Below are 12,133 nucleotides of genomic sequence, written 5' to 3'. Positions count from 1 at the left end.
CTTGTGGTCTACTATGACCCCCTAGATCTCTTTCTGCCATACTCCTTCCTAGACAGTCTCTTCCCATTCTGTATGTGTGAAACTGATTGTTCCTTCCTAAGTGGAGCACTTTGCATTTATCTTTATTGAACTTCATCCTGTTTACCTCAGACTATTTCTCCAATTTGTCCAGATCATTTTGAATTTTGACCCTGTCCTCCAAAGCAGTTGCAATCCCTCCCAGTTTGGTATCATCCGCAAACTTAATAAGCGTACTTTCTATGCCAACATCTAAATCGTTGATGAAGATATTGAACAGAACCGGTCCCAAAACAGACCCCTGCGGAACCCCACTTGTTATACCTTTCCAGCAGGATTGGGAGCCATTAACAACTACTCTCTGAGTACGGTTATCCAGCCAGTTATACACCCACCTTATAGTAGCCCCATCTAAATTGTACTTTCCTAGTTTATCTATAAGAATATCATGCGAGACCGTATCAAATGCCTTACTAAAGTCTAGGTATATCACATCCACCGCTTCTCCCTTAACCACAAGGCTCATTATCCTATCAAAGAACGCTATCAGATTGGTTTGACACAATTTGTTCTTTAAGTGGGCATAACTGCTTTCTTGGATTGGACTCCCAAATACCTACCTAAGACTCGCATCTATTGCAATTCCTTCAACAAAGAATTAAAGACTTTTGTATTTAGTTAAATTTATTTACCTGTATTAAAAATTAGAAATAATGGATGCTGCACATAAGCCTTTGCTGAGTAACTACAAAATCTTATTGTCATAATTCTTGTTGTCTGTCCTGCCTCTATTTAGCTCTTCCTATTCTTCTGATATCCCTTTTGTTATATTATTTCTGAAATTAGATTGTAAGCTTTTCAGGCAAGGACCACGTTTTATTAGGACAGTGAGATGCCAAGCACAATTTTGGAATTATAAAATAATAAATAATAATTCCAAAACCAGGAACTGTAATAGTTCAAAGATCCAGTGTGCCAGTTATTTTGTAAGCAGGGTTCAGTATATTGTTTTAGTATTGCATAATGCTGTATGCATATGAAACATGTATGATTATTTTTACTTCATATATTACAACATTTTTACAATAATTTTTCACATTGTATTTTGTTCTGACAGATTTAGGTGTAACATTTTTAAAATACATCTCTACCCCGATATAATGCGACCCGATATAACACAAATTCGGATATAACGCGGTAAAGCAGCGCTCGGCGGGGAGGAGGCTGTGCACTCCGGTGGATCAAAGCAAGTTTGATAGAACGCAGTTTCACCTATAACGCGGTAAGATTTTTTTGGCTCCTGAGGACAGCATTATATCGGGGTAGAGGTGTAATTTACATTCTCAACTAAAGATGAAACAAATTAAAATTGAAAATAGCATAAAATATTGCCTGGTAAGAATTAAAGTGACATTTTCTATAAACCATCAAATCCTACTCAAATCTTTGGTGAAATGCATTTGGGGGCAATGGTATAACTGACAGTTCATAGACGATGTGAAGACAGAAATAGCATGTCAGAACTTCCTCATTGCTAACAGCCAAGGTTGTTGAACACTTTGAAATCCACAATTTAAATTAAAAAATATAATGGAGCAACCACATGGGAGCATTAAGATTATTGGCCAAGACAGTGTTTTCTGCTATAACTGTATAAACATTAGTTATGATGGAATTACTTTCCACAAACAAAGTTAAAACATTTACACTCCAAGAATGGCTTAGTAATTTAAGCATCAGTTTGAAATAGAGGTTTAAATCCCAACTCAGCCATTCATCCCATGAGTTGGATAAATTGAGTTACATCTAAGTTATTGTGTGGGAACATTTCAGTCGGATTCTTAGAAAACGAATTCATATCCGATCTACATAGACAATTAAAAAAACAGAATTGCACTTTTCATAAGACTAAGAACGTGTCACAGTGTCCTTCACCATCATTTCCTCTCCCTTTATATTTGTGCATTGCGGTCTGAGCAGAATTTCCACCTGGCAGCCATTCATCATACTCCCACGACTATACGAAAGCTCATGAAGCACTTCGGAAACATACATGCACACACACATATCATCGTTCTGTGTCCAACCAAATTTGTGCTTGTAACTTGAAGGAAAATGTACATTTTGGGAAGAATGGGGAACAATTGTTTGCAGTCTGACTTTTTAATTTTAGGAAGTAAAAAATGACATTTTTTTCTGTGAACTGAATATAGCCATATAGAAACCAGGAGTCACATGAGATTCTGACATCTGGTCTGGTGCAGTTTGGTTTTAATGTTCCCAGGCTGAGCAAACAGACTGGGCGTATTCCCATTGGGTTCACCATTTCAGCAGTCTAGGACTATTGGGAGAGCAAGGATAAGATTGTCCCTAAGTTGTCATTTGTTTCTCATGGCAGTTTTATGAGGGAAGAAGTTGGACTACTGCTCCAAAGTATTCATGCTTTTGGTTTGTTTGCATTTAAAGCATATCTGTAACTTTGAACATACAGGCTAGTAATACTTGTAGCTATCAAAATGACAATTTTTTTTTTATGAGACAGGTGGGTGAGGTAAAATCTTTTATTGGACCAATTTCTGTTGCTGAAAGAGACAAGCTTTCAGGCTATACAGAAAAGAAGAACTTTAGTGTAGCTTGAAAGCTTGTCTCTCTCATCAACAGAGGTTGGTCCAATAAAAGATATTACCTCATCCACCTTGTCTCTAATATCCTGGGACCAGATGGCTAGAACACTACAAACAACATTTTCAGCAGAATTTGGCTCCTCTTTCTATTGATGATCTAGCTGCTTTTATAAGAGACACACATTTTTCCAATTTTCTTTTCTCCTGCAGGCACTACACAGTCAAAACAGCTAAGTGAGAATGAGTTGGATTCTATTCCATATGGTGCATTATCAACAGAATTATTTTCTATGTTCCACTCAGTCCTGCCTGTGCAAACTCATTCAAGATAGTGGGGTTGAATGAATTTTTTATTTTATTTTATTCAGCCCCTGCAGCACCCCCACTGATTCAGTGTGGTGCTGCAGGCACACACTGCTTCAGTTTCTCTCAAGACTCTTAAGAACGCCACAAAGTTCAGAAGGTAGGAAAAGCTCCCCACTAGAATTCTAATTTATTAAATCCAAACCATACTTGAAAAAAAGTCTCTTTCCATGGGCTCAGACTCAGAGTGTTGTACAACCCTCCACTCTGGGGCCAATCATTCTCATTCCTAACCTTGTAATATCTCCTATTGGCTCATGGATTGCACAAACCTCCTTCTTGAAGACAGCAGTCTCTGTGGAGCTCCCCTCCCACAGAAGAGTACCTCTCTTTCTGAGCACCTCCTGGCAATTGAGCAGAGATGGCCTTTTACTGGATGGCTCAGGTGCTCGCTATTCAATTAACTGAATAGTTCCCCTTAAATTAGCTTGTCACATGTAGCTTGGGCTTGGACTCCCCTTAAATGGGGCCAGCAACCCTGTGAATAACTTTATTATACCACTCTGATCGCAATGAGGGGATCTCATGAAGATAATGGGGAGTAACTGATGACCTGATTTGGTCTGCAAAACTTTTATTATGAGTGATATGTAAGGAGGAAAAAATCCAGTCTGATTTTCATCCCAGGCTACGTTTATAAAGCTGACAGTTAGGAAATATTTATCTTTCTTTCTTAACTTGTAAAATAGCAAAATCTCTTAAAGCTTAAATTAGATTTGTCCTCTATCCAAATTCTTTTCCTTCTATTCAAATATATTAATTATCTGCAATTCACACAGAATCACATTTAATATGGAACTGTTTACGATACAAACATGGAATCCCACACTGGCAGTTTAGAGTCACTTTTCACAGTAGAACTGAAGCTTAAGTGTTTTTTCCTGAAGTGATAAAACAGACTGATTAGTATTGCCCAATTAAGATCCATTTAGATGAAAAAAGTACCAAAATTGATGAAGATCATAGTGAAAGCTTTATCCCCCTAAGACAAGTTTAAAGAAAGATGCTTTGTAATAGCAGAGAAAAGGTTATTTGTTTTATTTTTTCTATGATTGTGAGTCATTCATTACCCATCTGTCTTATGACACCTCTTAATGTCAAAGCAGGCCCCAAAATACTAATGTGCCAGGAGGATAAAACAGCTAAGCAACTTTAATTCAATAGAAAAAATAAAAGCCAATTTGTTCTTTGTCAATTTTCTCAGATTTTCAAAGTCAGGAAATGGCTTAGTATTGTTAGTCATTAGTTGAAGTAAAATATCAACTATTCAAAAATGTATTAAATTGTTCTATTTTTAATAAGGGGAGAGAATTCCTCTTTACATTTTAGCAAACCTTTATGGCCTTTTTCTTTTCTATTTTTATTTCTAAGGATTAAGTTTAATTTTCAACTTTTTTATAAAACAAACAGTATATTGCAAAATCCATTAACATTAACTTTATTTTCTGTTCTAGTCTCTTTTTTCTGTTCTAGATCAATAGAATTCTATGCACAGATATTTTAATTGATTTCCATAACAACCTATATGCATGCATTTAGAGAGAGAGAGAAAGGTTGTAATGGAAATATACATATATGTATACACAATATATATACACACACATCTCTAAATAATGTGTATGCATTACTGTATATATATTAGTAACATATTTACTTTTAAAAAAACTGCTATTAAATTACTTTCCCTTAATAAGTAAAGAGAAAAAAAATGTTCTTCAGATTTTGGCTAAATTTTATCTATTTATTTTCCCCCTTTCGCAGCTTAGTTTAAATTTCCACATTTTTATATATACGTATACATTCAGGGTCCGGCTATATGTGGAATGGACTAGCATATATACGGATTTAAGCTGAATCCCATGTATGGTGATTTTGCTATCTCTCTCTCTTTCTCTCTCTCACACACACACTTTGGTCTTTAGTGGGAAACTCCCCATTCTCCCCACCCTCAAAGCAGAGAGGATATTTAAATAAATATTAGAAAAAGCATTGTAAGGAAGAAGTACTGGAGGAAATTTTAGTTGGAGGCTTTATATAGGGGTTGGCAAACTCTGCTACGCAGCTCGCCAGGGTAAGCACCCTGGCAGGCCGGGACAGTTTGTTTACCTGCCGCATCGGCAGGTTCGGCCGATTGTGGCTCCCATTGGCCGTGGTTCGCCGTCCCAGGCCAATGGGGGTGGCGGGAAGCCGCGGCCAGCACATCCCTCACCCACATCGCTTCCCACTGCCCCCACTAGCCTGGGATGGCGAACCATGGCCAGTGGTAGCCACGATCTGCTGAACCTGCCAACGTGGCAGGTAAACAAACTGACCTGGCCCGCCAGGGTGCTTACCCTGGCGAGCCACGTGCCAGAGGTTGCTGACCCCTGTTTTGTATTATATTATCACAGTCCTTTTTAGAGGTCACAGTCAATATCTGGACTCCATTGTGCTAAATGTCACACAAACTCACATGTTGTATGAAGTGTAGTCGTAGCTGTGTCAGCCCCAGGATATCAGAGAGACAACGGGGGTAAGATAATATATTTTATTGCACTATGTAACAGTGGTAGGATGTATCTGTAGCCTTTAAACTGTTCCAGCCCTGGTAATGGGCAGTATCCCAGGGATTCTTCCCAGGAGGCAGTGCCTTCTTGGTCTGTTCTGGCCCCAGATCTCCAGCTGGGCCTCTGAACAGCTTAGATCCCTTTCTGAGGGTTATCACTGTCCAATTGTAGGACACTTCCCTAGTGGCGTATGGGGGGACCAAGACCTGGCCACTACTCCAGGTCCCAGCCCAGGGACCCTAAGAATTGCAGCCATGTGCCACTGTGTTCCTTTAATGAAACAGCTTTCAATTCCCCAAGCCACTTCCCTGAGGCTCTAGCCTTCACTGATGCTTCACCCTTATGTCAGGGCTTTCCTATATTCAAGGCCCAGCAGCCAGCCAGGAGCTCTCTCTCACTTTCCTGGCCCCTGCCAGAACTGAGCTGTCCACAGTGCCACATTTCCCTTTGGCCAGCCAGGAGCACCAACTGCACTCCTCTGCCTTGAACAAGGAACTGTCTGTCTCTAGCTCTGCAGTTCCTTTTTATATGTTCCTCTTGGGCATCGTTTGGCTGCTCCTTGCAGCCTCTCTGATTAGCTAGCCCTTCGTAGCCTTTCTTGGCTGCTCAGAGGACTTAGCTCCACTGCTTCTTTCCTGGGACAAATGTGGCAGGATTCTGAGGCTTCCAGCAGGGGGCCTCTGGACCTAGTCCACCCCATCACAGACCAACTTCTGTGAGAGAGAGAGAGAACAGTTCAGCATATTTGGAGTTGTATGCAGTGGTCAGACAGTTATAGATGGTGAAACTGGTGGTGATAATATTTCATTTCTTTTCTACTTCCAGAGCAAATGCAAGAAACAAAACATTATACCAATGGTCTCATTATCTATTACCCTCTGACCACTACACACAATTCTGATTATGACGAACAGCTCTGTCTCTCACCAACAGAAGTTGATCCAATGAAAGATTATTACCTCACCATCTTGTCTCTCTAAAACTCATACAATGACATTTTCAATTATTAATACATTGACAATGGTAGCTGTTGGAATTGGACAGATTTCAGGACCTTCTGAGGGAGTAATCTATGTTGCCGAATCACCACTTTATCTATGATCTGGTGATATATTACAGGATTCTTTTGTACATGTCTATTGATTAGAGCTGGTCTAAATTTTTCTATGGTCAGACTAGGTTTCCATTGGAAAATGCGGATTTGCAAAAATCAAAACCTTTTTCTGGAATGTATCAATTCCATCTAAATGTTCACGGAAAATTATCAAAATATTTCATTATGATAATGACAGTTAAAATATTTAGATTATTCTATTCTATGCTATTATAACAGTCAACATGATAAAGCTGAAACAAAATGATTCAATCAGATCAAAATGAAATATTTCGGAATATTCCTTTTTGTGAAAAAACTCAGACATATATTGACTTTTCATCAAAATTTGGGACAAAATCAAATTTTGAAGTATCAGAATTTACCATAGGCTGAAAAACAGAAAATCCGTTTTTCAGCCAGCTCTACTATTGATTGATACAGTGGATCCTAAACAGCCTCTCTCCTGGCCTTGCCCACAGAGTTCACTGGATTTACAGATAACTTGCAATGAATAAAACAAGAAGGGAATATGGCTAACATGGTGGTGATGGAGTCCTGATCCAGTGCCTGTGGACCGTGACCATGGCCCTGGACAGTGGCTCAAAGGGAGTGTGGCTGGGAGCTGCAGGTCCCCTGGTGGCAGCTGGGAGCTGCAAGAGGCCCCTGCAGTAACTGGGAACTGCCAGGGCACTGCTGGATGACAGCTTCAGCCCCACCACCCCAGGGCTGAACAGAAATGTCATACACAGTGGAACTGTTCCCGGGGGTGGATAATTTGAGATGACTAACTGTAAATCGAGTAGAGATTTTATCTGTGAGGAATTTGCAGGTTACTTTGAGGATACCATCTCTTGAATTGGGACAATATGCTGAGTCCCTAAGTGACAGGGAGTTCCTGAGGGGACAAAATGGAGCCATCTCTGTTCAAGTTTCACCCAGTGTTGCTCACTGAACTCCCTGAAATACGGCGTGTGCTTCATTGTACCCATATTCATTCTAACTTTCTGATGAAATTGCCAAACTTTGCAAGTTACGATACCGTCCTTTGTAATGTGAACACCTGAACCACACACCTCACTGATGTCCTTAATACCAAATACACAGAATACCAAAGAGATTCCTGATGACAACAAAGCTTCAAGCAATATTAACCTCAGATGGAAATCTCAGAACACTAAAGTAATTAAAGTTTCAGAATATCACCTTAGAAGAATTTTCAAAATGACTTGACAACAAATGATGGGAGGTGTGAGCAATCAGGATTAGTTCGTCCTAAAATCACTGGATGCCTGATTAGGGCTAGATTGTGTGTAGTCTTACTCCCCCAGGGCAGAGAACAGACACTGCCCAGCCATTGTGTTCCCAGGCACACAAATTGGAAAAATCCATCATGGATAGCAATATTAGTCTCCACCTGTCTTGAGTGTGCTCCTTCAGCTGAGCATGAGGACTAGCCAGCCCATTCTCTAGACAGATTAATGAGCTCAACTGGGTTGCATTAGGACCACCAGATTAGCTGGCCCACCTGATTGTCTGAAGGAAGCCAGCAGGCCTGTTTTTAAGTTCAGTAGCAGCTGCAATTACTCATACCCCTGCCTTGTGTCCAGCCTTGCCACCCAGCTTTATTCTTGTCCTGTTCCAGTCCGCTCCAGCCTTGCTTCCTCCTGCCTCTGGCTCCAACCCTGACTCCAACTCCAACTCTGATCCTTGACTCCAGGCCCTGGCTCCCGACTCCTGCTCCAACCGCTAGCCCCATTTGTGATACCACCAAAGAAAACTACAGGGGAAATATGAGGGTGGTGCTACTGCCTTAATCCCCATCCACAATGGCTACCAGAGCTAGGCCAGCAAAGGGATATGCACACTGACCTCTGTGAAAGGGCATAGCAGAAGCTGCTAAGATCTATGCTCCCCTATGTTAGTGGAGGCACTGCGCCTTGCTAAGGCACAATGGGTCTGAGAATGGCTGCCAGTATTTAGCACCTCTTCAGTCCTTCCATGCAACCCCAAATCTTGCCCTGATGTTGTAAAATCCATGGAAGACAGACTGTGTCTTCCTCTATGTTCTGTATAGAGTTCAACCCAGCAATGGTATTAATCAAATAATTTATAGTAATAATAAATCAATATTGGTAATATTAACCTGAATTTTAATAGTACTCTCTTTACAGATCTTAAACATACAATAGGCCTGATCTTAAGATGGCATAAATTAGGCCAACCTAATTGACTTCAAAGGAGCTAGACTGATTAACATCAACTGAAGGTCTTTTCCATTTTGTGTTTGGATTTTTTGCAAAGGGATATCACAGACAGGGCATATTAAATATGACATATAAATATAGCCTTAGAATTTCAGTGCTTCATAGTGTTAAAAAAACTACTATGTACTGTATTTAACTATACCTGATTTATGTGGAACTCTGTCAAAATATTATCATTAGCTTTTAATGCGCATTGGAAACACTCTCTCAGAACACCACTCCTTGAGCATTTGGAGTGTATGTTCTTCTCCTTAATATTCTAAACATTAACAATTAAAATTAAACACTTCTGACAGAATATCTTTGGCTTTTATTGTCCTCAGTGCATCATTTGGTCACCAGTGTTCATGAATCTCCTTGATTACACAAATAGATATTACCCATCAGAAAAGCTAACAAGTCAAAAATGCGCACAGTTCTGTCAATCAAGAGCTTCACCAGGAACAGTGATAAGAAATCAGTGGCAGAAATAAACTTTATCCTCAGATGAACCAAGCTCAGTTCAAATACTGCATTTCCAAAAAGGGCTACTGATCAACTGTGCTGTTTTGTAGAACACTAGTATGTCACATAGATTGGAAACTCACAATGACTGCAAATCAAGGAAATGACAAGCTTGCAAAGTTGTGTTTTGTTTTCTTTTTAAGCCACAGATCTGTTCCAAATGCAGGCAGTCATGGGTTTGCTTCCTGCCTATTCTTTTTATCATCTGTGCCAGGAAGCCGGATAACTTCTCATCAAAAAGCAGCTGTATCGTTGATTTGTCAGCCTGGGGAAAAATCATTTGAAATACAGCCTATGTCCATGATCACAAAGAACAGGCTGGGATAAAAAAATTATGCAAGCTACTGCTGTGTGAGACTCATAATAATCTCCTTTGTTGCTCAGAGGGTTAGGTCATATATGAGGGTTAAAGATTTTTCCCTCTTGGGTGAAGTGTATTAACAAAATCATTTGCTTACCGGAGGATCCTGATCTTTAGCTGAAACTGTAGCGATAACAGTGCCCTTGATTGCATCGGGAGCAACCATTCCTCTGTAGAGAGCACTGCTAAATACTGGGGAGTAATCATTCATATCCTGCAAAATATAATTAAGAGTTTAGTTTTCAAGTTGAAACAAGATTATGGACCTATCCACAATTGTTCTTTCAAACTATACCCATTCACTCCCTTCCCATTAGAGAACCCATTTGCCACTGTCAGCCTGTCCATACTCTCACAAATACTATCACACAAGCCTGGCATCCAAGAGGAAGATGCCAAATTGTCAATACAATATTATTGTGTAAGGGATCAACGTAAAGTAATTCTACTTCAGAAAACAGTCTGTCACTCAAGTAAATAAAGCTTCCAGTGACTGCAGAGATTCTTATGACAGTCGTTTTTCAAGTAATGTCCCACAATATGGCTTTGTTAATTTTCTAAACTGGATGAGCTTGCTCTTTCCTGAAAGTGCTTTTTACACTATATGTGACAAAATGACAAGAAAATACAGGACCGGCTTACTATAAACACCTTATGAGAGCCTAAATTATGCTTTTCATAGTGACCTATGTACTGTGAAGGATAATTTTGTTAGACTTGTTGGGTTTTTTTTGAAGCAAAGGTACATTATATTGAGGGAGGCAGTAAAAAGAAAAGAAAATATAAAGCAAAGTTCAACCATGCTCAGCTGAAGGACCACTAATAACTGCCATATCAGGAGCCAAATACATTTCAAAGCTTCTCTCCAGCAATACTGTAATTTGTTAATGGGAACAATCATTTACCTTGATAGTATGATCTATCCTGAAATAATATGTACTGCATAAATAACACAATCAGGATCAGGCCCACTAAATTTAGCTTTTTTCTTTTTTTTAATTTAAACAAGTGCAACTTTAAACCACATTTTTTACTTTTCATTTAATGTCTGTTTTATCCATAACCTTTTATCCATATCAACTCAGAGTAGCCTCAATGATGAAGCCCAGCTGTGAACTCCCAGAGGGAACTGGCCACCTGTCTGTGGGCCAAATGCGAGACAGAGCTCTATTGGCAGGTCAGGGCATAAACAGATATATAAACTCTCCCTGCTGGTCCACATCGGGCCCAATGGCTTTCAAGAGCCCCTCTTGCCAGTCTCTAGATCAGGTGATGCCTATTTCCCTTCCTCCTGCCCACCACCAAAAGGAGGGGGGAACCCTTAGAAGATCCACATCCTCTTTCTTGCTGCTTGACCAGACAAACCCCTCCCCACCTTTGAGGTTGTAGGGGTTGAATTTTGCAAATTGTTCAATTAAAATAGATCAGAATTCCTTACATTGGATTATGGGGATAGAAATGGGTGCCTTCAAATTTGCTGACCTTTTCCAGCTGGACATTTTACTTCATCTGACAAGGTAAAATGGAAGACTAATTTACACAAACAAATCACATTTTTTCTAAATACTTCAAAATGATGCCAAGTTTCACAAAAATTAAGGCCTTGCTCTACCTTGCCCCAAAAGGCTTAATCTTGAATCTTTGTATTGCTGTGTATGAGTATGTGTATGTATACATAGAAAGAGTTTTGAAGCATCATACAGCAATCTCAGATTATAGGAGTCCATCCACACTCCATTTTTCATTATTACTATTTATTATTTGCGTAACCATTAACATCTAGAACAGAATAAAAAGATGGTTCCTGCCCCAAACATTTAGGGAAAGATGCTGGATTCATCTAGTGAAGTTGATCTGATTGCATATATGGGTATAGGCACCAAAACAGTCAGAGAGTCTAAATTAAAATTAACTCAAGTACAGATTTAGGCACCAGCTAGTATGTGCTCCATACAAATTTTATAGTTCAGGTTTAAGACTGTCTATACCAGTGGTTCTCAACTTCCATAGTAGGATCCCTGCTGGAACTACCCTCCTATTTAGCAATAAGGAAAGGCAAGAGCAGGTCATGAACTTGTGACCATCTGTCCCCCACTCCAGATGAGGACTCCTGGTATCAATCACGCTGGAAAAAATCCAAGTAACAATGGAGATCATATGCATGTCCTGGGGATATACCCATGTTGCAAAATTCCAGGAAAAAAACGGTTAAACATATCTTAAATAACAGCTCTTCTAATTTCATCTAAATTTTGCCTCCTATGTTAGGAAAAGGGCATGAGGGGTGGGTATAATAGGCTAGCTGCAGCCGCTGCCATGGGACACTGGGTTGGGGATGCTATGGCCCAGACCTGCCG

At 39.8% G+C, this 12,133-nt stretch overlaps 1 protein-coding gene across 2 annotated transcripts in view; it reads right to left on the bottom strand.

The window, feature by feature from the left end:
- Positions 1-12,133, bottom strand: part of PCDH15 (protocadherin related 15) — a 1,406,570-nt gene that overhangs the window by 217,724 nt on the left and 1,176,713 nt on the right. The window contains exon 26 of one of the 2 annotated variants that reach the window (XM_050959272.1): positions 9,874-9,990. In XM_050959272.1, the coding sequence (XP_050815229.1) occupies positions 9,874-9,990 (117 nt within the window). Of the gene's footprint in view, positions 1-9,861; positions 9,991-12,133 lie in introns of those variants that run through there. The other variant, XM_050959271.1, reaches the window with a different exon arrangement.

This window comes from Gopherus flavomarginatus, chromosome 6 (assembly GCF_025201925.1).
Source record: "Gopherus flavomarginatus isolate rGopFla2 chromosome 6, rGopFla2.mat.asm, whole genome shotgun sequence".
NCBI lineage: Eukaryota > Metazoa > Chordata > Testudines > Testudinidae > Gopherus > Gopherus flavomarginatus.
This window is presented reverse-complemented; position numbering and strand designations above follow the sequence as displayed.